Genomic DNA, 24,833 nt, shown 5'->3' with positions numbered 1-24,833 from the left:
ACTCCTTACAATAAAATAGGTTTGGAGACGATTTCATTAGGAAAAATACTGCAAATATTTCTAAAGTATCACCAGGGAAACAACGGATTACTTTAAGTTTCATGTGTAGCAATTAAAATTTGACAGACCAAGTCCAGTTTAATAAAAATCACAGCTAAGATGTTCTGGGATGTTCAGAGAGCTTTGAAAGATTTCAATGTAAAGATGTAACAAAATAAAGAACCACAGATCAACATTTATTAATGCATTAAAAAGATCTTGGGTATAATTTTGTTGTAAACATAAATGTTTATTTCCATGCTGTGTTGTTCTTCCAGGCTCATCTACTTTGGAGGATACGGCCATAAAGTTCTGGCTGATATCACCAGCAGGAGCCGAAACTTCATCCCGGATGAAACATCCTGGGTAATTTATCTGCTAACCAGCTGGAACTAACTCAGTACTTTTTAACATCTTTAAGATAATCGTTCTGTTTGCAGGTGGATGATTTGTTTTGGGGATGGAACAATGAAGTTCATGTATTTGACCCGGTTAAAGGCAGCTGGGCTGAACCCCAGACTCATGTAAGCGCATCATGAACAACTCGCTGCCCTGCGGTCCGAGACATTTTCAGACCAGAACCGTTCTGTTTCCTCCTGCAGGGCCGGCCTCCCGCTCCCAGAGCCGCCCACGCCGGCGCCACGCTGGGGCGCAGAGGATACGTCTGTGGAGGCCGAGTCATGGTGAGGGAACGCTAATCTACGGCTGATAGACATTCAGAAACACTAAAAAACCTACAACTTTTTATCCTTAGTGTCTGAATCGCATTAAACGTTTCATGTTTTACACCAGGAAGGATCATCAAAGTGATTTCTTTTTGCTTTTTGATGCTGCTGTAAACTTCCTACTAAATCAGAACCTTACGTCCGTTTCTTCAGTATTTGGCAGATTTGCTTCTCACAACAGATTGATGAATGTTTTCCTTCTGACAGAACCAGAGAAACTGGGTCAGGATTCTAATGTTTAATCATAAATGCTAGTTTAGCTAATGCTAATGCACTACACTAACACAGCATTTAGCAGAAACTAATGCTAAAGTGCTTAGCTCATTTTCTTTCTGTATGTTTGTTGTTTGTCATAAAGTTATTGGGAAAGAACAAAGACGAGAGAAAATGAAACTGATGTGTCAACAGACTTCACTCGTCAAAATAAGAGCATGAATGTAAATGTCTGACTACTTGAAGAATTCGTCACACTTGATAACCAAAACTTGAACTTTATCCAGCTGGAAGTTTTCAAAACACCTAAGTGAATTAGCACTTTAAAATTTGCCAGGAAAAATTAATGTAGTGGAAGCTAAATGCGGTAAACATTTTCAAAGTTAGCAAAAACACTCAAGTGCTAAGAGAAAAATTAGCTCTGCTATCAGTGGATTAGCGGAAGCGTGCCCACACTGCTGGCCTGATAGACAGTAAAAAAACGTTTATCTTTTCATACAGTGCATGTAAATATCTGTGCATTAATAGCCTGATGTAGGACAGCTGGATGCTAGCTGCTTTGCTCATTTTTACTCACAGGAAACCAGGACGAATGATCTTCACAGCCTAGACCTCGAATCCTGGACTTGGACTGAAATGTCAGTAAACAAACACAGAATGCTCCAATCACATTCAGTCGTCATGACCGACCAGACGTTAGCTGAAAACGTTCAGAATCATGCAGACGGTTACTGTGACTCGTATGCAGAGTTCCTTCATCCGCTGCTCCGGTGGGCAGATCCTGGCATACGGTCACAGCTGTGTCAGAGTCCACCATGTTCCTGTTCGGAGGCCTCAGTGTCGACTGCAGACCGATGAGTGAGCAAATATACCTGCATTCATCCGATTAGCATCCAGCTCATGTTTTTTAGTTCAGATCTCTTCATCTTCACATACTTTCCACTTCAGGTGACGGCTGGCTGTTTGACGTAGAAACTAAGAAGTGGAGGGAGTTTGAGCATCCCTACCAGGACAAGCCCAGGTACCAGACTGACCTTAAAGGTCAGGAGAGGAAAACGAACCGTCGGGATAAAATCCTGAAAGCTTTTTACAGAAAACATTTTGATTTTCTCTGCGGCTCGCAGCAAATCTCAGCTCAGCTTGAAGGGGTTTGTTTATGTGGAGAGCAGTTTCATTCAAAATTAAATTAAAAGATAAAATCAGTTTTTTAATTAATAAAACATAAAAATAATTAATTTTGGGAAGTGCCTTCAGATATTTGCTGTGAACTGGTGCACTATATAAGTAAAATAGAATTTAATAAAATTAGTAAATAAAATGTGTAATTGTGCCCATGAATAAAAACAAAATACATAATAAAAATATTTTTAATAGGGAGCTTATTTTTTCAGTCTCAGTTTTAGTATTTATTAAGTTTTTCAGGATCCCCAGCCCTCATGAAATAGTACTTATATTAATAAGTCAGTAAAATATGCAAAGTAGCTCTACAAAATAAAACACCATTATGAAATAAATGATGATATGAATACATAGATTAAATATAAATAAACAAATCTTTAAAAAAAACGGATTAACAAAATTTAAAAAATATATTTATTTAGGTTTTTTTTCATGGGGGACATTTATTTACTTGATTGAGTATTTAATAATTAATTATTTAGTGTATTTTTTATTTAATTGTAAGCTAAACTGCTCTGTCAGGGTAAATATGCAGCCAGAAAGTTTCTCTCATAGACATCCAACCACTGAATTTATATATTTGAGCATGTATGTATATTTTTGACCCTGTCTGATGAGAGAAGCTCCAGTCTGAGTTAAATCGTGTTCACCCAGTTTTATTTTAGACATGAATTGTGTTTCCTGTGTCAGGTTGTGGCACACAGCCTGCGGCGGCAGAGACTCAGACGTGGTTGTGTTTGGTGGAAGCTGCGACTACATCCTGCTAGTTGACACGGTGAGCGTCTCCTGCTAACGTTCCATCAGACTGAGCAGCACTGACTGTATCAAGATACAGTAAAGTGGAAAAAGAAATAATTATAATAATCTTGTGTAACTATATTTTTCAGGGACATTGCAACGACGCTCTTGTTTTCCAGATGCAGCCACATCCTTTGTTCAGGTAACAAACTTCACCTCATGAAGCTGAAGAGGAAACAGGAAAACTAACTAACTAACTAACTAACTAACTAACTAACTAACTAACTAACTAACTAACTAACTAACTAACTAACTGTTTATCCTTCTGTGTCACATATTTTTTCCTCTGAAAAACGACGGGTCTAATGCCGGAAACTTCAGTTTGGAATTAGAAAACTTTGGTCATGTTAAATCGGATATTCTCTCTCGATGTGGAAATGTAATTTTTTGACATTTTTTGTCCCCGACAGGATCTGTGAGGATTACATTGCTAAGAATGTGAGGACCTTGGAGAGGCTGAGAAAGCAGCTTCCTCTTCTTCCTCCCAAGATGCTGAAGGCTCTGCAGAGGAGGATTTCTTTCTACCGGCCCTCAAAGAAGCAGAGCAACAACTAAACCTTCAAAAAATGCCAAAACATCACAATGTCATATACGGTGACTAGTTTAAATTTAAAGACACACTGTGCAGATATATTTATGGGGTTTTATTTGATTATTTTACAGATATACATTTGATTTTGTACAGCGTTTGTGTCCAAACAGTCATGCTCTGTTTATGTGATGGCAGTTTATTAAATAAGATGTTTGAAAATCATTTCATAGACATTATTCACACACAGCCTGATGTTTCTTTAGGTTTTTAAATTTATTTTATTTTGCATGAAAAAAGAAAAACTACATTTTTTGTTTGACTCGTGCAGCTCCATGTTGAACCACCGAGTGGCAGCAGCTTCTCATGTTTGGCTGAAATGTGGAGCAGAAATGCAGCTGTGAAGGCAAGCTGTGGTTCTGGTGCCACAGTCCGTCTGAAAAAGTGCAGGAACGGGTCGGGGAAATATGGAAGCAAATATTTCCTTTCCTAGAGCAGCCAGGACAGTTTAAAGTCCAGCATTGCACCCAAAAACTGTTTATTAGACTAAATAAAGTCTTCAGAGGGGCCTGTTCTCTGCGGTCACTCATTTCCTGGTTTTAAAGAAAGTTTATGAACCATAGGAAACAAACACGCAGGCTCTGAGGGAGCCTGCTGGGAGTAATGGGACGACATGACGAACCAGGGAGGTCTGCGTCTGTTCACACTGCGCCTCCAAGCATCAGGCCAAGTCTCTGCTGCAATTACAGGCTTCAAGCTGTTAAATAAGGCCGCCAGAGCCAGAGGGTCAGGTTACATGGACCCAATACCGTTATCTAAAACTGTAGATGGTTGTCTTTACTTCTGCTGACCAGTCAGCTGAACTCCTGTTCAATAGTGTCCATCAGCTCTTCTTCTGAGCCGTCGTACAGGATGACGGGCATGGCGGCGGAGGCGCCAGACGTCCTGCAGGAAGTGGATTAAAAGGTGATTAAAAGCGAAACGTTATTGTGAAACAAGACCAGTTGTCAGGTTAATGGCCTCCCGCTGGTGTCCTGGTCCCTTTACGGTGAATTTGATCTGGTCACCGCTTGTTTCATCCTCCGCTGAGCTCAGATATGAATGATTAATGAGAGCCATCCACTTACTGCTGTTTATCAAACCCCGGCGCGCTTTCCAAGAACGTTCCTCCTGCTGAGAACTTCTGGGTCGCCGGCTTAGAGGACAAATGAGACAAAACAGCGACTGAAGCAGATTAATGAAAAACTTTGATCATACCCTGAATACTTGAAGACAATATTCAAGTTGTTTAACTGATGACAAACCAACACAGAGTAGCTCATACATTTATCTTAAAGTGTAACTAAACTTTAGCCAATAGGAAAATTTGACTGCAGTAGCCACTGTTCAACCTACAGGGGGCAGCACAGAGACGGGTTTAGGCCAAATGCTGCAAAATGAAACATTTACATAAAAATGTCAATTTACACATGAACATAAAGCTAGCAGTTTAAAGACCAATTTATACAGCTGACTAACTAACCAACAAATTAAATAAACAACTAACTAACTAACTAACTAACTAACTAACTAACTAACTAACTAACTAACTAACTAACTAACTAACCAATCGTTAGTTAATTTAGTTTAGTTAGTCATTACGTCTTTAAGAGACTGATTCAAGATTTTAAAAGTAAATTAAAAATGCATTTGTATTCATCCATATTTACAAAAATTTACACTAATACCCCAAAATAAAACAAACCAGTTCAGATGTCACTAGTTAGTTACTTTTAGTTTGAAGCTAAACATTTAACTTGCTAATTAAATATTAAGTTTTTTCTTACTGAGCAAGCAAAAATATTTAGTTTGGAATTAAACAATTAGCTTGGTAACTAAATATTTGGCTAGCTAACTAAATAAATATTTAATATGGATCTAAATATTAGTGTGTAAACTAAATATTGCGCTTGCTAACTAAGTATTTGTTTCCCTTTACTTAGAAAGCAAAGATGTTTAATTTGGAGCTGTAATTAGCTGCTATTTAGATATTTAAATTGCTAATCAAATGTTGTGTTTCCCTTTAATTAAAATGCAAAATATTTTTCAATATAGTGAAATATTTCGTACCAACCTGAAAAAGTAGCTAATTAAATATTTAGTTTTGAATTGTGGCATTAATAAATGAATTAAAATGAAAAGTAAACCTCCACCTTGTCTAACTCAACTCGCTGTTAATTCAGGCTAATTCTGACTTTAACTGACCTGAATAATAATTAATCTCTTTAACTTTATAAAACTGTTTCCTGTGTGACTGTCGGAGAACTTCAGTCTTACATGACGCTGAGTGAAGCCTGCAGGTTTGACTTGCTTCCTGTGCGTAAACACGCAGTCGCTCCTCTTGTTTACATCCACGCTCCATGGGACACGTGGCTCCTCCAGCTGTGGCGGACAGCTCGGCTCGTCCTCCGTGTCCCCCCCGCTGAAGGGACACAGTCCATATGTCCTGGACCTGGTGAACGTTCTCCTTGGCGGGGTTTTCCTGACAGGAGCCCCCCGTCTGTCCGTGTCATCGTCAGCGTGGGGCCCCTCGCCGCGGCTCTCCGGCTGCGCGCAGTGAACCTTGTGTTGGCTGAACGGCCCTCCGGCCTGCGGGGATGGATGGACACCAGCTCCTCCTGCCTTGGACAGCCTCACCTCGCTGACACACGCAGGTGTAACTTTCTTCCCTCTGCTGCTTCCGCTTCCCATCGCTTCTAAAAACCAACTCCTGTTTCCGAGTTTTCCCTCAGGCAGCGCATTCCCCACCCAGGCCGCGCTGGAAACTTAGCGGGTTAAAGACGGAGATCCGCCGGAGCAGATGTGGCTGAGGACATTCCTGCAGACGCACAGCTGGAAGCGTCCCCGCATGTCCACAGGACCAGCTCAGAGCCGCAGCCTGAACTTTCCAACAGCCATCAGGATGGGAAGCAGCGGATCGGTTACATAACGCGGCTGGGCCAGAACCCCAGGGAGAAAACCCCGCCTTCTGCCGGGGAACGCACACCCTCTGCGAGTCAGACGGAACAAAGAAATACTTTCCACTTTAGAACCAGCATGTCTCACTTTAAACCAAAAGAGAAAAAAATCTGATTTCAGTCGCTTGTAAAAGTATTTATTAAACTTTTCCTGAAAAATATTTTTATTGGGATTTTATGTAGAAAGTGGAAGAAAACTAATTTTTTCTACATTCTGAAAATGTTTGAGTTGGTATTAATCCCACCTGAGTCCAGGTCTGTTAAACATCTACAGATGTTTTCTCCATTCTTTGTATCAGAGCTCAGACAGGCTGGATGGAGAGCATCAGTTTTCAAGTCACAGACGTTACTCTGGATTTAGGTCTGGACTTTGAATAGGCCATTCTAACAACGGATCTGATCTGAGCCATCCATAATATCTCCAGCTGGATGTTTAGAGTTGTTGTCTTGTTGGAAAGTGCTGCAGGATGATGCTGCCACCACTGTGGGTTCAGGACGAGGTTGAGGGTTATTTTTCCACCAAATGATTTTGTTTTCCCCTTTAAAATCAGTTTTTGTCTTTTATCTTCATTGTCTTGTTGTCTTGACAAGCATTTCCAACATTTGATCTACTTTTCCTTCTTATGGATATATTTTTCCAGGATTTTGAGGTAAATGTGAGTGAATTCTGCAGATGAAAACTTTTACACCTCGGCTTCCCAGACATTGTTTTGGAAACTTTTTAAAGACTTAAAGACAAAAAGAACAGAGAGAAAGAAAAAAAAAGCAGTTTGCAACGTTTCAGTAAGTGTGTGAGTGTGGTCATACGCTGCGTGGCAGACAGCTGGACAGCCGGTTCTCTCTGGAGGATGACCAACTCAGAGGCACCTGTTGTTGAAGCGAACGCTGTGAATGTCTCCCAGATGTTTCACTGTGGAGTTTCCTACCATTACTACTGGATTTAAAGGAAAAATGGAGAAAACTAAACACCAGAAAACATTTAGAGCTGCTGCATTTCAACGCTGTCCAGCTTTCTTTGCAACTCCGTCACAAAGACTCCCAGCATGCACCAGGGTGTCATTAAGGAAACCAGACTCCCACATCTGGAAGAAAACTCCAACAGCTTCCAGACGAGGGGAGGATCCATGTGCTGCAGCCCCGGCCGGCCGGCACATAGCTGTGGTTTCTCTGACTCAGGAACTTTCCTCCAGCGGGAACCGATCCTGGAAGTCTGGACGGATTTTACAGACTCCACCCAGCAGTCAGCCTGAAAAACATCTTTAATGATCCTGCTCTGGATCAAGCCTTCTTCTTGTTGACAAATCTGTACTATTATAAAACCAATAGAAAAAAAAGGTTATGAGGCAGTTTTTGTACATTTTGTGATGTTTGAGCCAAACTTCAGAAGGTTTTACTGGGATTTTATGAACTAGATCAACACAAAGAGCAGAATAACTTATTATTTTTAATTTAATAAAATCCATAAAGTGCTGCATGTCTTAACTCTGATACCCCCAAATTAAATATCAAATCTGAAACTGAAAGGAGCACAGGGTGTCCAAAGTGTGGCCTGGGGGCCATTTATGGACCTTGGCCTGGTGTGGTGGGGCCCACAGTGCAAGATTGATACAAATTCAGAGATTAATATAAATGTAATCATCTGGACAGATAATCTGGACACATAAAGTAATTCCAGAGAGGTTGCCAAGGCAACCGTCTGCAAAGCCAAAGCAGCTGACCTGCAGTAAAAGAAAGATGGCCGCCTCCATCCATCTTTGAGTCGTTCTTCTGGATCCGCTACGTTACAGAACGTTGACGTTCTGTCTACGGTAACAAGATGGCGGTTCGGCCTGAAGAGGAAGTCGCCCTCCTTCCTCTCTCGCCTGCTGTCCGCTCTTCCTCACACACAGTGAACACAAAACAAACATGGTGGACAAAATCACGACTGGTGAAACTTCAAACTTCTAATTAATAATCATGACTTCCTGTTTCAAACACCCAAATGAATAAACTCAAATTAAAGGTTGTATTTTTAACTTCTGTGTGAGTTATGCTTCTGTAATATATATAAAAATTAGATTTTATTTCAGGGATTTTTCAGCAGTGTTGATGTTTTTCTGACAGCATGAAGGAGGAGATATTCATTTTATTCCTGATTCTGATTGTAAAATCCATGTAATTATTATTACAACCAGCAGATGGCGCTACCACTCAAGGAAATCCCTACATTTCTTCTACAGAGGTTTCTGGTAATATAGAAAGTTCTTTTGGAGGACAGTTCATAGTACCCATAAAAATGGCTTTATTTGTGTTAGATAAATACACCAGGAAGACTCTGGTAGTCTGATATCAAGAGTGAAAAATGAAACAAAAACTCTGTAACTGTCCATCCACAGAAGTAAAGAAATCAAAGCACAGATGTCAGTAAATTATGTAACAGGTAATAAAATATCACAGAGAAACATGTATTTAACTTGAAGGTGCTTCCTTTATGCAGAAAATAATCACATTCACTGCTGCGATTCCTTCCAGCACATTGTTCCACACTCACATCTTTAGATCCTAAATGTTCCCTGGATTCCTTCTAAATAATAAAATTGTAATAATGTGAAAATAATCTTGTAATTTTACAATTTTCTTGTGGTAATATTGTGTCTTTATTCTCATAATTTAAGAACACTCTTGCTAGCTGATCTAAATGCTGTTGTTATTAATATTTTTATGTTGCTTAAATGCGTTTCAAAAGGATTTTTCTTCAGCAGTGGAGTCTTGTGTGATGCATATACATTCAGACCATGGTGGTTCGTTGCGTTACTTATCATTTTCATTTAAACTATTTTAGCAGTTAACTCCAGATCTTTCTGAACTTCTCCACAAGTGATCATTTGTTTTTGGGAAATTCTTTTAATCTTTCTTTTTGTTCCTCTGTCTGAAATCTTGCGTCAATTATTTAGTTTGGACATAATAATGTTACTTCCTGTTCAGGATTTTGGCTCCACCAGCGCTCACTGGAACCTTAAACCTGTTATGAACAGTGAGGCTGGACAGTCTGCAGGTCTGCAGTCAACAGGCCACAGAATCAACAGAAAACAATTACAGCCTCTCTAAGCTGCTCTGATGTTCAATACCAGGATCCGCTCTCTTCCTAATTATCCTCCAGGTAAAGAGGCTTCATGTGGAGAGAAACCCTCAGTAATCAATCCTTCCATTTCACTGGGTTTGTTTGTTAGCATCACACTAACAGAGTCGGAGCTGCTCAGCTAAATTTCCTGCAATAAATCTGTTCATCAATCTAGACTTTTCAGATTGTTGGGATTGAAAATGTTACAGGAAACCTGAGCTGTTTCTCTTAAAGTGGATTAAAAAAGTCCAGATAATCCTGTTTTCCTGGGGCTGTGATTTAAAATTCCACCTTAAAACCATTTTTCAGTTTAGTAAATAACTGCCTCACAACTGCAAGGCCGAACTGAGAAGTTATGGAAAATCTACCAAACAATAAATTTCCAGCGGCCGTAAACAGGCCAGGCAGAGATTTTAAATATTCTCGCATAAATTTAACTTTTATCAAATGTAAGTTCTACAAAACATATAAAAACAAATTACTGAAGATTGATTTAGCAGATACTGAAAATGCTCTTAAAAATAAAAAAAATGATAAAAGTGAAGAATAGGTTTTCATTACAATTCTGCTCAATAAATTAATGAGTTTTACTTCTTCAAAACACGACAGTATTTCAAGTCTCTCAGGTTGAATTTATGTTTTTGGTTATAAACTTATATGAAAAGCACCAGTTTTTATTCGACTCGAGGTTTTGCTAACTTTGAAAACATTTAGCACAATTAGCTTCCCCAGAATGACTTCTTCCAGGTATATTTTTAAACGCTAACTGCTATTTTGTAAACTTTTGATTGAATAAAGTATAAACTTCTGTGTTGAACTTTTTGTTATCGTCTCTTTAAGGGTTTTTCAAGTTGTTTACTGGTTTGTGCTCTTATTTTGAAATGCCGCAGTCACGTTTCCTCTTCAAACGTTCTCTGTCATTTTTTGATAACTTTATACAAACAAACAAACAAATAAACAAACAAACAAACAAACAAACAAACAAACAAACAAACAAAAAAGGAAATTAGAGAACAAAATAAAAACATAAATACAATGCCTAAGGGCATTATATAAAATTATATTTCCCCTGATGTCAGGGGTTATAGTTTGAAGTTAGCACGTTAGCATTAGCTTCTGCTAAGTTTCGTGTCGGTGTCAGACTTTAGTGTTAGCAGAACTAAAGTTTTGTTTATTGCTTTAAAGTTAGTGCAGCTCACTTTTTAGTTGGCCACTGCTGACTTCGTCCATATTTTACAGATATGATTGTTATTGCACAGTGAAATGTAGCATTTTATTTTCTTACAGATTTCCTTCTATTAAAATGATAAATCACAGCTGATCTGGTTTTTCTGCAGCCCCCTGACCTGCCTGAGTGATCTATGGAAAACGGGTCATTATGCTACTTCATTAATACAGGGTTGGTGTTTTAACAACCACGCCTGTATGACTATAAATTTTTGTGTCAACAGGATAAATCACAATGAACTGTATTTGAGAAGCTTACTTTTATTTATTCATATTTATTCATTTTTGCCTTTTAATCATGGAAAGGCAGCTAAAACCTGGAAAAGGGTCAAGTTAGGTCGATCAATAATTTCAGGCAATCATGAATTTCCTTAAAAAATGAGATGTAAACAACTGATTTTAATGATAAATAATTGAACAATAAGTTGCTGCTGACACAAAACACAAACAGTAAGAGTAGTTTTGTCTCAATGGATGAAATAAGATTTAACCTTTCTAGAGACGGATGTGATTTTAGAAAGTATTCACAGAGCTTCACTTTTTTTTTCATATTTTTGAATTTTAAAATATCACACAAGGATAAAAGAAGCTGCAATGTGACCTGTCAAAGATGAAAAACAAAGAAAATACAAAGTGCAGTTGTGACTAGACTGAAGATCGGATTGTTTGTGAGTCTTGATGTCTTAAACAATTTATAATAATGCAAAATATAAGACTACATAAACTAACAGAAACCAAAATAAATAAGCAGGCAGACAGTGGAGCACCAGAAAGGTGAGATCCAAACCATGTGAATAAATAGTGGAAATGCTCCATGTGGTCCTGATGCTGAGACTGGCTGATGATCCTCCTGACATTTTGTTTGCTCCTTGAAGAAAAAGCAGCTCCTAAAACTCAAAGCGTGTCTGTCAGGTGTTTCCTGCCTCGCCTCTTTCGCTCCCTGTCAGAAGCAACAAAGAGAATCAGAGAGCAGATCTGATTCCTTCCCTCGGCGTTTCTGCTGCAGAAACACTGTGAAGGTGAAGGAAAACCACAGCTGGCCCTCCAGAGGAAGCAGCAGCAGCTTCATGCCGTCCGCGGCCATGACAGGCCGCAGAACTGATCGCTGCATGAAAAACCTCACTCTGTAACTGATGATACCTCCAGGCCCAACAGCAATGTCGCAGCTTCAAAGCCTCCAGACAAGACATCTCAAGGTCTTCCGACATTTTTAGAGAGAACAGTAACTTTGTGTTTGAAAAATGTAAAATTTCTTCAGCTGTGTTTTATTTTCAACAAATCTATGGAGAATCAAATTTTGTTCCTCAGATTAAAGACGAGGAAGTAACATGCAGACCTACAGCAGAGGTGGTCAGGATGCTGGTCTGCCTCTGCAGGTCCAAACATGATGAAGAGTAACAGTAAGGAAACAGCAGAAAGTGACAAAAAAATGTTCACCACAAGCTGCGTTGGATTGGAAACTTGGAGGAAATGATCCGATTTGTCAAAATAATCATTCATGAAAACTATAGAAACTTTTTAGGAAGAAGCTCCGGTTCAGACGAGAACAGAGTTTCCTCCTTAGAGCAAAACAAAAGATTCCACCGAAGTGGGCGGAGCCAGCGGACACANTTTTTTTTCATGGGGGACATTTATTTACTTGATTGAGTATTTAATAATTAATTATTTAGTGTATTTTTTATTTAATTGTAAGCTAAACTGCTCTGTCAGGGTAAATATGCAGCCAGAAAGTTTCTCTCATAGACATCCAACCACTGAATTTATATATTTGAGCATGTATGTATATTTTTGACCCTGTCTGGTGAGAGAAGCTCCAGTCTGAGTTAAATCGTGTTCACCCAGTTTTATTTTAGACATGAATTGTGTTTCCTGTGTCAGGTTGTGGCACACAGCCTGCGGCGGCAGAGACTCAGACGTGGTTGTGTTTGGTGGAAGCTGCGACTACATCCTGCTAGTTGACACGGTGAGCGTCTCCTGCTAACGTTCCATCAGACTGAGCAGCACTGACTGTATCAAGATACAGTAAAGTGGAAAAAGAAATAATTATAATAATCTTGTGTAACTATATTTTTCAGGGACATTGCAACGACGCTCTTGTTTTCCAGATGCAGCCACATCCTTTGTTCAGGTAACAAACTTCACCTCATGAAGCTGAAGAGGAAACAGGAAAACTAACTAACTAACTAACTAACTAACTAACTAACTAACTAACTAACTAACTAACTAACTAACTAACTAACTGTTTATCCTTCTGTGTCACATATTTTTTCCTCTGAAAAACGACGGGTCTAATGCCGGAAACTTCAGTTTGGAATTAGAAAACTTTGGTCATGTTAAATCGGACATTCTCTCTCGATGTGGAAATGTAATTTTTTGACATTTTTTGTCCCTGACAGGATCTGTGAGGATTACATTGCTAAGAATGTGAGGACCTTGGAGAGGCTGAGAAAGCAGCTTCCTCTTCTTCCTCCCAAGATGCTGAAGGCTCTGCAGAGGAGGATTTCTTTCTACCGGCCCTCAAAGAAGCAGAGCAACAACTAAACCTTCAAAAAATGCCAAAACATCACAATGTCATATACGGCGACTAGTTTAAATTAAAAGACACACTGTGCAGATATATTTATGGGGTTTTATTTGATTATTTTACAGATATACATTTGATTTTGTACAGCGTTTGTGTCCAAACAGTCATGTTCTGTTTATGTGATGGCAGTTTATTAAATAAGATGTTTGAAAATCATTTCATAGAGATTATTCACACACAGCCTGATGTTTCTTTAGGTTTTTTATTTTATTTTATTTTGCATGAAAAAAGAAAAACTACATTTTTTGTTTGACTCGTGCAGCTCCATGTTGAACCACCGAGTGGCAGCAGCTTCTCATGTTTGGCTGAAATGTGGAGCAGAAATGCAGCTGTGAAGGCTGCAAATCGTTCTGGTGCCACAGTCCGTCTGAAAAAGTGCAGGAACGGGTCGGGGAAATATGGAAGCAAATATTTCCTTTCCTAGAGCAGCCAGGACAGTTTAAAGTCCAGCATTGCACCCAAAAACTGTTTATTAGACTAAATAAAGTCTTCAGAGGGGCCTGTTCTCTGCGGTCACTCATTTCCTGGTTTAAAAGAAAGTTTCTGAACCATAGGAAACAAACACGCAGGCTCTGAGGGAGCCTGCTGGGAGTAATGGGACGACATGACGAACCAGGGAGGTCTGCGTCTGTTCACACTGCGCCTCCAAGCATCAGGCCAAGTCTCTGCTGCAATTACAGGCTTCAAGCTGTTAAATAAGGCCGCCAGAGCCAGAGGGTCAGGTTACATGGACCCAATACCTTTATCTAAAACTGTAGATGGTTGTCTTTACTTCTGCTGACCAGTCAGCTGAACTCCTGTTCAATAGTGTCCATCAGCTCTTCTTCTGAGCCGTCGTACAGGATGACGGGCATGGCGGCGGAGGCGCCAGACGTCCTGCAGGAAGTGGATTAAAAGGTGATTAAAAGCGAAACGTTATTGTGAAACAAGACCAGTTGTCAGGTTAATGGCCTCCCGCTGGTGTCCTGGTCCCTTTACGGTGAATTTGATCTGGTCACCGCTTGTTTCATCCTCCGCTGAGCTCTGATATGAATGATTAATGAGAGCCGTCCACTTACTGCTGTTTATCAAACCCCGGCGCGCTTTCCAAGAATGTTCCTCCTGCTGAGAACTTCTGGGTCGCCGGCTTAGAGGACAAACGAGACAAAACAGCGACTGAAGCAGATTAATGAAAAACTTTGATCATACCCTGAATACTTGAAGACAATATTCAAGTTGTTTAACTGATGACAAACCAACACAGAGTAGCTCATACATTTATCTTAAAGTGTAACTAAACTTTAGCCAATAGGAAAATTTGACTGCAGTAGCCACTGTTCAACCTACAGGGGGCAGCACAGAGACGGGTTTAGGCCAAATGCTGCAAAATGAAACATTTACATAAAAATGTCAATTTACACATGAACATAAAGCTAGCAGTTTAAAGACCAATTTATACAGCTGACTAACTAACCAACAAATTAAATAAACAACTAACTAACTAACTAACTAACTAACTAACTAACTAACTAACTAACTAACTAACTAACTAACTAACCAATCGTTAGTTAATTTAGTTTAGTTAGTCATTACGTCTTTAAGAGACTGATTCAAGATTTTAAAAGTAAATTAAAAATGCATTTGTATTCATCCATATTTACAAAAATTTACACTAATACCCCAAAATAAAACAAACCAGTTCAGATGTCACTAGTTAGTTACTTTTAGTTTGAAGCTAAACATTTAACTTGCTAATTAAGTATTTAGTTTTTTCTTACTGAGCAAGGAAAAATATTTAGTTTGGAATTAAACAATTAGCTTGGTAACTAAATATTTGGCTAGCTAACTAAATAAATATTTAATATGGATCTAAATATTAGTGTGTAAACTAAATATTGCGCTTGCTAACTAAGTATTTGTTTCCCTTTACTTAGAAAGCAAAGATGTTTAATTTGGAGCTGTAATTAGCTGCTATTTAGATATTTAAATTGCTAATCAAATGTTGTGTTTCCCTTTAATTAAAATGCAAAATATTTTTCAATATAGTGAAATATTTCGTACCAACCTGAAAAAGTAGCTAATTAAATATTTAGTTTTGAATTGTGGCATTAATAAATGAATTAAAATGAAAAGTAAACCTCCACCTTGTCTAACTCAACTCGCTGTTAATTCAGGCTAATTCTGACTTTAACTGACCTGAATAATAATTAATCTCTTTAACTTTATAAAACTGTTTCCTGTGTGACTGTCGGAGAACTTCAGTCTTACATGACGCTGAGTGAAGCCTGCAGGTTTGACTTGCTTCCTGTGCGTAAACACGCAGTCGCTCCTCTTGTTTACATCCACGCTCCATGGGACACGTGGCTCCTCCAGCTGTGGCGGACAGCTCGGCTCGTCCTCCGTGTCCCCCCCGCTGAAGGGACACAGTCCATATGTCCTGGACCTGGTGAACGTTCTCCTTGGCGGGGTTTTCCTGACAGGAGCCCCCCGTCTGTCCGTGTCATCGTCAGCGTGGGGCCCCTCGCCGCGGCTCTCCGGCTGCGCGCAGTGAACCTTGTGTTGGCTGAACGGCCCTCCGGCCTGCGGGGATGGATGGACACCAGCTCCTCCTGCCTTGGACAGCCTCACCTCGCTGACACACGCAGGTGTAACTTTCTTCCCTCTGCTGCTTCCGCTTCCCATCGCTTCTAAAAACCAACTCCTGTTTCCGAGTTTTCCCTCAGGCAGCGCATTCCCCACCCAGGCCGCGCTGGAAACTTAGCGGGTTAAAGACGGAGATCCGCCGGAGCAGATGTGGCTGAGGACATTCCTGCAGACGCACAGCTGGAAGCGTCCCCGCATGTCCACAGGACCAGCTCAGAGCCGCAGCCTGAACTTTCCAACAGCCATCAGGATGGGAAGCAGCGGATCGGTTACATAACGCGGCTGGGCCAGAACCCCAGGGAGAAAACCCCGCCTTCTGCCGGGGAACGCACACCCTCTGCGAGTCAGACGGAACAAAGAAATACTTTCCACTTTAGAACCAGCATGTCTCACTTTAAACCAAAAGAGAAAAAAATCTGATTTCAGTCGCTTGTAAAAGTATTTATTAAACTTTTCCTGAAAAATATTTTTATTGGGATTTTATGTAGAAAGTGGAAGAAAACTAATTTTTTCTACATTCTGAAAATGTTTGAGTTGGTATTAATCCCACCTGAGTCCAGGTCTGTTAAACATCTACAGATGTTTTCTCCATTCTTTGTATCAGAGCTCAGACAGGCTGGATGGAGAGCATCAGTTTTCAAGTCACAGACGTTACTCTGGATTTAGGTCTGGACTTTGAATAGGCCATTCTAACAACGGATCTGATCTGAGCCATCCATAATATCTCCAGCTGGATGTTTAGAGTTGTTGTCTTGTTGGAAAGTGCTGCAGGATGATGCTGCCACCACTGTGGGTTCAGGACGAGGTTGAGGGTTATTTTTCCACCAAATGATTTTGTTTTCCCCTTTAAAATCAGTTTTTGTCTTTTATCTTCATTGTCTTGTTGTCTTGACAAGCATTTCCAACATTTGATCTACTTTTCCTTCTTATGGATATATTTTTCCAGGATTTTGAGGTAAATGTGAGTGAATTCTGCAGATGAAAACTTTTACACCTCGGCTTCCCAGACATTGTTTTGGAAACTTTTTAAAGACTTAAAGACAAAAAGAACAGAGAGAAAGAAAAAAAAAGCAGTTTGCAACGTTTCAGTAAGTGTGTGAGTGTGGTCATACGCTGCGTGGCAGACAGCTGGACAGCCGGTTCTCTCTGGAGGATGACCAACTCAGAGGCACCTGTTGTTGAAGCGAACGCTGTGAATGTCTCCCAGATGTTTCACTGTGGAGTTTCCTACCATTACTACTGGATTTAAAGGAAAAATGGAGAAAACTAAACACCAGAAAACATTTAGAGCTGCTGCATTTCAACGCTGTCCAGCTTTCTTTGCAACTCCGTCACAAAGACTCCCAGCATGCACCAGGGTGTCATTAAGGAAACCAGACTCCCACATCTGGAAGAAAACTCCAACAGCTTCCAGACGAGGGGAGGATCCATGTGCTGCAGCCCCGGCCGGCCGGCACATAGCTGTGGTTTCTCTGACTCAGGAACTTTCCTCCAGCGGGAACCGATCCTGGAAGTCTGGACGGATTTTACAGACTCCACCCAGCAGTCAGCCTGAAAAACATCTTTAATGATCCTGCTCTGGATCAAGCCTTCTTCTTGTTGACAAATCTGTACTATTATAAAACCAATAGAAAAAAAAGGTTATGAGGCAGTTTTTGTACATTTTGTGATGTTTGAGCCAAACTTCAGAAGGTTTTACTGGGATTTTATGAACTAGATCAACACAAAGAGCAGAATAACTTATTATTTTTAATTTAATAAAATCCATAAAGTGCTGCATGTCTTAACTCTGATACCCCCAAATTAAATATCAAATCTGAAACTGAAAGGAGCACAGGGTTTCCAAAGTGTGGCCTGGGGGCCATTTATGGACCTTGGCCTGGTGTGGTGGGGCCCACAGTGCAAGATTGATACAAATTCAGAGATTAATATAAATGTAATCATCTGGACAGATAATCTGGACACATAAAGTAATTCCAGAGAGGTTGCCAAGGCAACCGTCTGCAAAGCCAAAGCAGCTGACCTGCAGTAAAAGAAAGATGGCCGCCTCCATCCATCTTTGAGTCGTTCTTCTGGATCCGCTACGTTACAGAACGTTGACGTTCTGTCTACGGTAACAAGATGGCGGTTCGGCCTGAAGAGGAAGTCGCCCTCCTTCCTCTCTCGCCTGCTGTCCGCTCTTCCTCACACACAGTGAACACAAAACAAACATGGTGGACAAAATCACGACTGGTGAAACTTCAAACTTCTAATTAATAATCATGACTTCCTGTTTCAAACACCCAAATGAATAAACTCAAATTAAAGGTTGTATTTTTAACTTCTGTGTGAGTTATGCTTCTGTAATATATATAAAAATTAGATTTTATTTCAGGGATTTTTCAGCAGTGTTGATGTTTTTCTGACAGCATGAAGGAGGAGATATTCATTTTATTCCTGATTCTGATTGTAAAATCCATGTAATTATTATTACAACCAGCAGATGGCGCTACCACTCAAGGAAATCCCTACATTTCTTCTACAGAGGTTTCTGGTAATATAGAAAGTTCTTTTGGAGGACAGTTCATAGTACCCATAAAAATGGCTTTATTTGTGTTAGATAAATACACCAGGAAGACTCTGGTAGTCTGATATCAAGAGTGAAAAATGAAACAAAAACTCTGTAACTGTCCATCCACAGAAGTAAAGAAATCAAAGCACAGATGTCAGTAAATTATGTAACAGGTAATAAAATATCACAGAGAAACATGTATTTAACTTGAAGGTGCTTCCTTTATGCAGAAAATAATCACATTCACTGCTGCGATTCCTTCCAGCACATTGTTCCACACTCACATCTTTAGATCCTAAATGTTCCCTGGATTCCTTCTAAATAATAAAATTGTAATAATGTGAAAATAATCTTGTAATTTTACAATTTTCTTGTGGTAATATTGTGTCTTTATTCTCATAATTTAAGAACACTCTTGCTAGCTGATCTAAATGCTGTTGTTATTAATATTTTTATGTTGCTTAAATGCGTTTCAAAAGGATTTTTCTTCAGCAGTGGAGTCTTGTGTGATGCATATACATTCAGACCATGGTGGTTCGTTGCGTTACTTATCATTTTCATTTAAACTATTTTAGCAGTTAACTCCAGATCTTTCTGAACTTCTCCACAAGTGATCATTTGTTTTTGGGAAATTCTTTTAATCTTTCTTTTTGTTCCTCTGTCTGAAATCTTGCGTCAATTATTTAGTTTGGACATAATAATGTTACTTCCTGTTCAGGATTTTGGCTCCACCAGCGCTCACTGGAACCTTAAACCTGTTATGAACAGTGAGGCTGGACAGTCTGCAGGTCTGCAGTCAACAGGCCACAGAATCAACAGAAAACAATTACAGCCTCTCTAAGCTGCTCTGATGTTCAATACCAGGATCCGCTCTCTTCCTAATTATCCTCCAGGTAAAGAGGCTTCATGTGGAGAGAAACCCTCAGTAATCAATCCTTCCATTTCACTGGGTTTGTTTGTTAGCATCACACTAACAGAGTCGGAGCTGCTCAGCTAAATTTCCTGCAATAAATCTGTTCATCAATCTAGACTTTTCAGATTGTTGGGATTGAAAATGTTACAGGAAACCTGAGCTGTTTCTCTTAAAGTGGATTAAAAAAGTCCAGATAATCCTGTTTTCCTGGGGCTGTGATTTAAAATTCCACCTTAAAACCATTTTTCAGTTTAGTAAATAACTGCCTCACAACTGCAAGGCCGAACTGAGAAGTTATGGAAAATCTACCAAACAATAAATTTCCAGCGGCCGTAAACAGGCCAGGCAGAGATTTTAAATATTCTCGCATAAATTTAACTTTTATCAAATGTAAGTTCTACAAAACATATAAAAACAAATTACTGAAGATTGATTTAGCAGATACTGAAAATGCTCTTAAAAATAAAAAAAATGATAAAAGTGAAGAATAGGTTTTCATTACAATTCTGCTCAATAAATTAATGAGTTTTACTTCTTCAAAACACGACAGTATTTCAAGTCTCTCAGGTTGAATTTATGTTTTTGGTTATAAACTTATATGAAAAGCACCAGTTTTTATTCGACTCGAGGTTTTGCTAACTTTGAAAACATTTAGCACAATTAGCTTCCCCAGAATGACTTCTTCCAGGTATATTTTTAAACGCTAACTGCTATTTTGTAAACTTTTGATTGAATAAAGTATAAACTTCTGTGTTGAACTTTTTGTTATCGTCTCTTTAAGGGTTTTTCAAGTTGTTTACTGGTTTGTGCTCTTATTTTGAAATGCCGCAGTCACGTTTCCTCTTCAAACGTTCTCTGTCATTTTTTGATAACTTTATACAAACAAACAAACAAATAAACAAACAAACAAACAAACAAACAAACAAACAAACAAACAAAAAAGGAAATTAGAGAACAAAATAAAAACATAAATACAATGCCTAAGGGCATTATATAAAATTATATTTCCCCTGATGTCAGGGGTTATAGTTTGAAGTTAGCACATTAGCATTAGCTTCTGCTAAGTTTTGTGTTGGTGTCAGACTTTAGTGTTAGCAGAACTAAAGTTTTGTTTATTGCTTTAAAGTTAGTGCAGCTCACTTTTTAGTTGGCCACTGCTGACTTCGTCCATATTTATTGCACAGTGAAATGTAGCATTTTATTTTCTTACAGATTTCCTTCTATTAAAATGATAAATCACAGCTGATCTGGTTTTTCTGCAGCCCCCTGACCTGCCTGAGTGATCTATGGAAAACGGGTCATTATGCTGCTTCATTAATACAGGCTTGGTGTTTTAACAACCACGCCTGTATGACTATAAATTTTTGTGTCAACAGGATAAATCACAATGAACTGTATTTGAGAAGCTTACTTTTATTTATTCATATTTATTCATTTTTGCCTTTTAATCATGGAAAGGCAGCTAAAATCTGGAAAAGGGTCAAGTTAGGTCGATCAATAATTTCAGGCAATCATGAATTTCCTTAAAAAATGAGATGTAAACAGCTGATTTTAATGATAAATAATTGAACAATAAGTTGCTGCTGACACAAAACACAAACAGTAAGAGTAGTTTTGTCTCAATGGATGAAATAAGATTTAACCTTTCTAGAGACGGATGTGATTTTAGAAAGTATTCACAGAGCTTCACTTTTTTTTTCATATTTTTGAATTTTAAAATATCACACAAGGATAAAAGAAGCTGCAATGTGACCTGTCAAAGATGAAAAACAAAGAAAATACAAAGTGCAGTTGTGACTAGACTGAAGATCGGATTGTTTGTGAGTCTTGATGTCTTAAACAATTTATAATAATGCAAAATATAAGACTACATAAACTAACAGAAACCAAAATAAATAAGCAGGCAGACAGTGGAGCACCAGAAAGGTGAGATCCAAACCATGTGAATAAATAGTGGAAATGCTCCATGTGGTCCTGATGCTGAGACTGGCTGATGATCCTCCTGACATTTTGTTTGCTCCTTGAAGAAAAAGCAGCTCCTAAAACTCAAAGCGTGTCTGTCAGGTGTTTCCTGCCTCGCCTCTTTCGCTCCCTGTCAGAAGCAACAAAGAGAATCAGAGAGCAGATCTGATTCCTTCCCTCGGTGTTTCTGCTGCAGAAACACTGTGAAGGTGAAGGAAAACCACAGCTGGCCCTCCAGAGGAAGCAGCAGCAGCTTCATGCCGTCCGCGGCCATGACAGGCCGCAGAACTGATCGCTGCATGAAAAACCTCACTCTGTAACTGATGATGCCTCCAGGCCCAACAGCAATGTCGCAGCTTCAAAGCCTCCAGACAAGCGGACAGATTATCTCACATCTCAAGGTCTTCCGACATTTTTAGAGAGTACAGTAACTTTGTGTTTGAAAAATGTAAAATTTCTTCAGCTGTGTTTTTTTTTTTCAACAAATCTATGGAGAATCAAATTTTGTTCCTCAGATTAAAGACAAGGAAGTAACATGCAGACCTACAGCAGAGGCGGTCAGGATGCTGGTCTGCCTCTGCAGGTCCAAACATGATGAAGAGTAACAGTAAGGAAACAGCAGAAAGTGACAAAAAAATGTTCACCACAAGCTGGGTTGGATTGGAAACATGGAGGAAATGATCCGATTTGTCAAAATAATCATTCATGAAAACTATAGAAACTTTTTAGGAAGAAGCTCCGGTTCAGACGAGAACAGAGTTTCCTCCTTAGAGCAAAACAAAAGATTCCACCGAAGTGGGCGGAGCCAGCGGACACACAAGGGCGTGGCCAACGCTGGTGTTGTGTGAAGGGGCGTGGTCACAGCTGTGGCTGTGTGGAGGGGGCGTGGTCACAGCTGTGGTTGTGTGGATGGGGCGTGGTCACAGCTGTGGTTGTGTGGATGGGGCGTGGTCACATCTGTGGTTGTGTGGAGGGGGCGTGGTCACATCTGTGGTTGCGTGGAGAGGGCGTGGTCACATCTGGGGTTGGATGGAGGGGGCGTGGCCAGGATGAAAGAACATCAGATTTAACCACTTCGTTATTTTGCAACTTTTCAGATCCTCCAGTGACTTTTTCAAGCAACTAGTAGCAACAAATCCAGACCTTTTTTTTTTGTTAAAAAAGCACAAACTGACTTTTCCTCTCTTTCTTCTCCTACTACTCTCCAATTTGCATCATTTTGTTATTTCAGCTGTTAGCCTTCTGTTTTCAGTTTTGTTGAACAAACTGAATTTGAATTGAATTTAATTATAGGATGTATCAAATAACCCATGCTAGTATTTATCAAACTGATCAAAATGATTTTGATAATTTAATATAAAATCTGCTCTAACAGGGGAAATATAATCTGTCCTAATTTTCATCAGAGCACCAGCTAACGCATTCTGGATCATCTCTGGACTTTTTTATTGCACCCAAACGCTCGCTATCAGAACCTCATTACTGCTCCAGATTATTAGAAAACCCATTTCAACTCGACACATACCCCACAAATCTGTGAGCGTTTTCATCTGTTGATGAAAACGCTCGTCTTCCCCTCCAGCCTCTCTGCTCATTATTTTACTGACTTTTAACCTGCAGAGCCGCCATGAATCAGACGTTGTTACACTTTGAAGCTAGAGCTGGCAGGAAGCGGAGAAGCATCGAGGTCCAAACCTCACCGCCAACCCTGGAGTTTATTTTTAAAAACTTCACCAAACAAGCTTCTAAATGATAGGAAACAAAAACAGACAGTTGATCCTATAACAGTCACTTTTTTTTTAAATTACTGGATATTTTTGGTTTGTTGCTGCAGCTTTGAACTTGGATAATAAACGGTGTCAACATTGTTTTCTGTTATTTCAAGCTGTTTATTGTTTTCACTTGATTCACCAAATCTGATGGAAGCTTTTAAATGTCAAAATATGTTGAAACTGGACAATTTGGATCCCAGATTTGTTATTTGCAGAGATTTCATATTAATATGAAACTCTAGAAGTGTGCTGGGAGTTTCCCAAAGCGCTGACCTGAGAGAGAAAACAAGTTGCAAAGAATGGCCATGGACTGTCTGTTCATTTACTTTGAGTAGACCGTTGTATCAAATTATGCTTTACTACACCTGTCATATAAAATCCAGGGAATAAACTTATGCTTATTGTAGTAATCGATTATTCTGACTGATTAATCACGATTAATCTGATTAATCCTTTTACCCCTAATAAAATTCCTACAAAATACATTAAAATTTGAGGTTGAAACGTGAAAAAGTGTAAGAATGAGTTTTTAAACAATAAAGAGACGCATCAAAACCTTTAACCAGGCGTTGCGAACATCGGAGGACTCACCTCCCGTCCACCTGGTCTCAGGTGAGTAAACCTTAAAGGTCAGTTTGTGTTGGTTTGCTGCCTTGTTTACGCCTCACATAAAGCTTTAGTGTCAGTTATCCGCCTGTTGATGCATCCAGCTGATCTTTATTTAACGGTGACGCTGCGTCTTCCCTCCGCTGGCTTTGTGCTCACAGATCGACTCCAGGGAGGAAATCTACTCAAGTGTGATTAGAGCAGCATTATTAGTCACTAATTAAAACACTGTTAAAGTCAGCAGCAAGGCTTTCAGTGTCATGCAGCGTCCAGAAGCTCAAAGGTGTTTCTACAACCCCAACAACCACGACGCCCCACAAGAAACTCAAACGCAGCCAGATATCTGGGTCGACTCAAAAAGTCTTTACTCCTCCCTCATCTCATATTTTTTTGCATTTTGTCATATTTAAGTGTTTCATACCAATTCAAATATTAATCAAAGGTGACAGAAATAAACACAAAATGCAGATTTTAATTGAACGGATATCCTTGATTTGTGGGTCAGACATTTCTGTATTTAAAATATTTTTTTGTTCAACTTAAAGTGCTTTAATTTCTTGAGATTCAGATTTTATGTTTTTATTAACTGTTTTATTAACCTTCAGGGATGAGCGTTTTCTAAATTGGGTCATTTTTATAGAAGCCTGAATCCTGCTAGGTGCCAGCAGATGTCATGGTGGGATGACAGTCTTGGATGCTGCAGAGGTGTCACCATGGCAACGCCCGCCCTCCAGCGTCGCCATGGCGATCCAGGCCAACACATTGTTTCAGCAGTGATTAATTACTGCCGATGAAACACGAAGAATCCTGAATGTCAGGATGACGTCTGGAAGGTTTTTAAAACTTCTGCTTCTTCAGTTTCAGGTTTTCTGTCGCCTGTTTTTAAAATAAATCACGGCAAACAAACTTTAACCTCCAACTCAACAGCAAACAGCCGGTCACTTTAATGATCGCAGTTCTGCTAAATATGCACCAAGCCGCTCCCCGCCAATGTTTAACAAAAACGTCACCAAACGT

The 24,833-nt window shown here is 39.4% G+C and overlaps 2 protein-coding genes across 2 annotated transcripts in view; both read left to right on the top strand.

The window, feature by feature from the left end:
* LOC103147288 (kelch domain-containing protein 1) overlaps nt 1-3,708 on the top strand; it is a 5,899-nt gene extending 2,191 nt beyond the window's left edge. The window contains exons 4-12 of the mRNA XM_016678273.1: nt 289-405; nt 480-563; nt 642-722; nt 1,557-1,615; nt 1,726-1,835; nt 1,926-1,998; nt 2,847-2,931; nt 3,044-3,096; nt 3,365-3,708. Of these exons, the coding sequence (XP_016533759.1) occupies nt 289-405; nt 480-563; nt 642-722; nt 1,557-1,615; nt 1,726-1,835; nt 1,926-1,998; nt 2,847-2,931; nt 3,044-3,096; nt 3,365-3,509 (807 nt within the window). The 3' untranslated portion in view covers nt 3,510-3,708. The remainder of the gene's footprint in view (nt 1-288; nt 406-479; nt 564-641; nt 723-1,556; nt 1,616-1,725; nt 1,836-1,925; nt 1,999-2,846; nt 2,932-3,043; nt 3,097-3,364) is intronic.
* Nucleotides 3,709-12,570: 8,862 nt separating this feature from the next.
* Nucleotides 12,571-13,546, top strand: LOC103147254 (kelch domain-containing protein 1-like). The gene is made up of 3 exons (XM_016678297.1): nt 12,571-12,769; nt 12,882-12,934; nt 13,203-13,546. The coding sequence occupies exons 1-3, from the start codon at nt 12,662-12,664 to the stop codon at nt 13,345-13,347; spliced, it is 306 nt and encodes a 101-aa protein (XP_016533783.1). The 5' UTR covers nt 12,571-12,661; the 3' UTR covers nt 13,348-13,546.
* The last annotated feature ends 11,287 nt before the right edge of the window (nt 13,547-24,833 follow it).

This window comes from Poecilia formosa, unplaced genomic scaffold (assembly GCF_000485575.1).
Source record: "Poecilia formosa unplaced genomic scaffold, Poecilia_formosa-5.1.2 Scaffold178, whole genome shotgun sequence".
NCBI lineage: Eukaryota > Metazoa > Chordata > Actinopteri > Cyprinodontiformes > Poeciliidae > Poecilia > Poecilia formosa.
Note: the sequence above shows the minus strand (reverse complement) of the source record. Positions and strands in the feature narration are given on the sequence as shown.

Excerpts from the sequence above, each read along its gene's own strand:
- LOC103147254 (XM_016678297.1), top strand. The coding sequence starts at position 12,662 with ATGAATTGTGTTTCCTGTGTCAGGTTGTGGCACACAGCCTGCGGCGGC. Across the intron at positions 12,770-12,881 it reads ACATCCTGCTAGTTGACACG|GGACATTGCAACGACGCTCT; the intron begins GTGAGCGTCTCC and ends TATATTTTTCAG. Across the intron at positions 12,935-13,202 it reads CAGCCACATCCTTTGTTCAG|GATCTGTGAGGATTACATTG; the intron begins GTAACAAACTTC and ends TGTCCCTGACAG.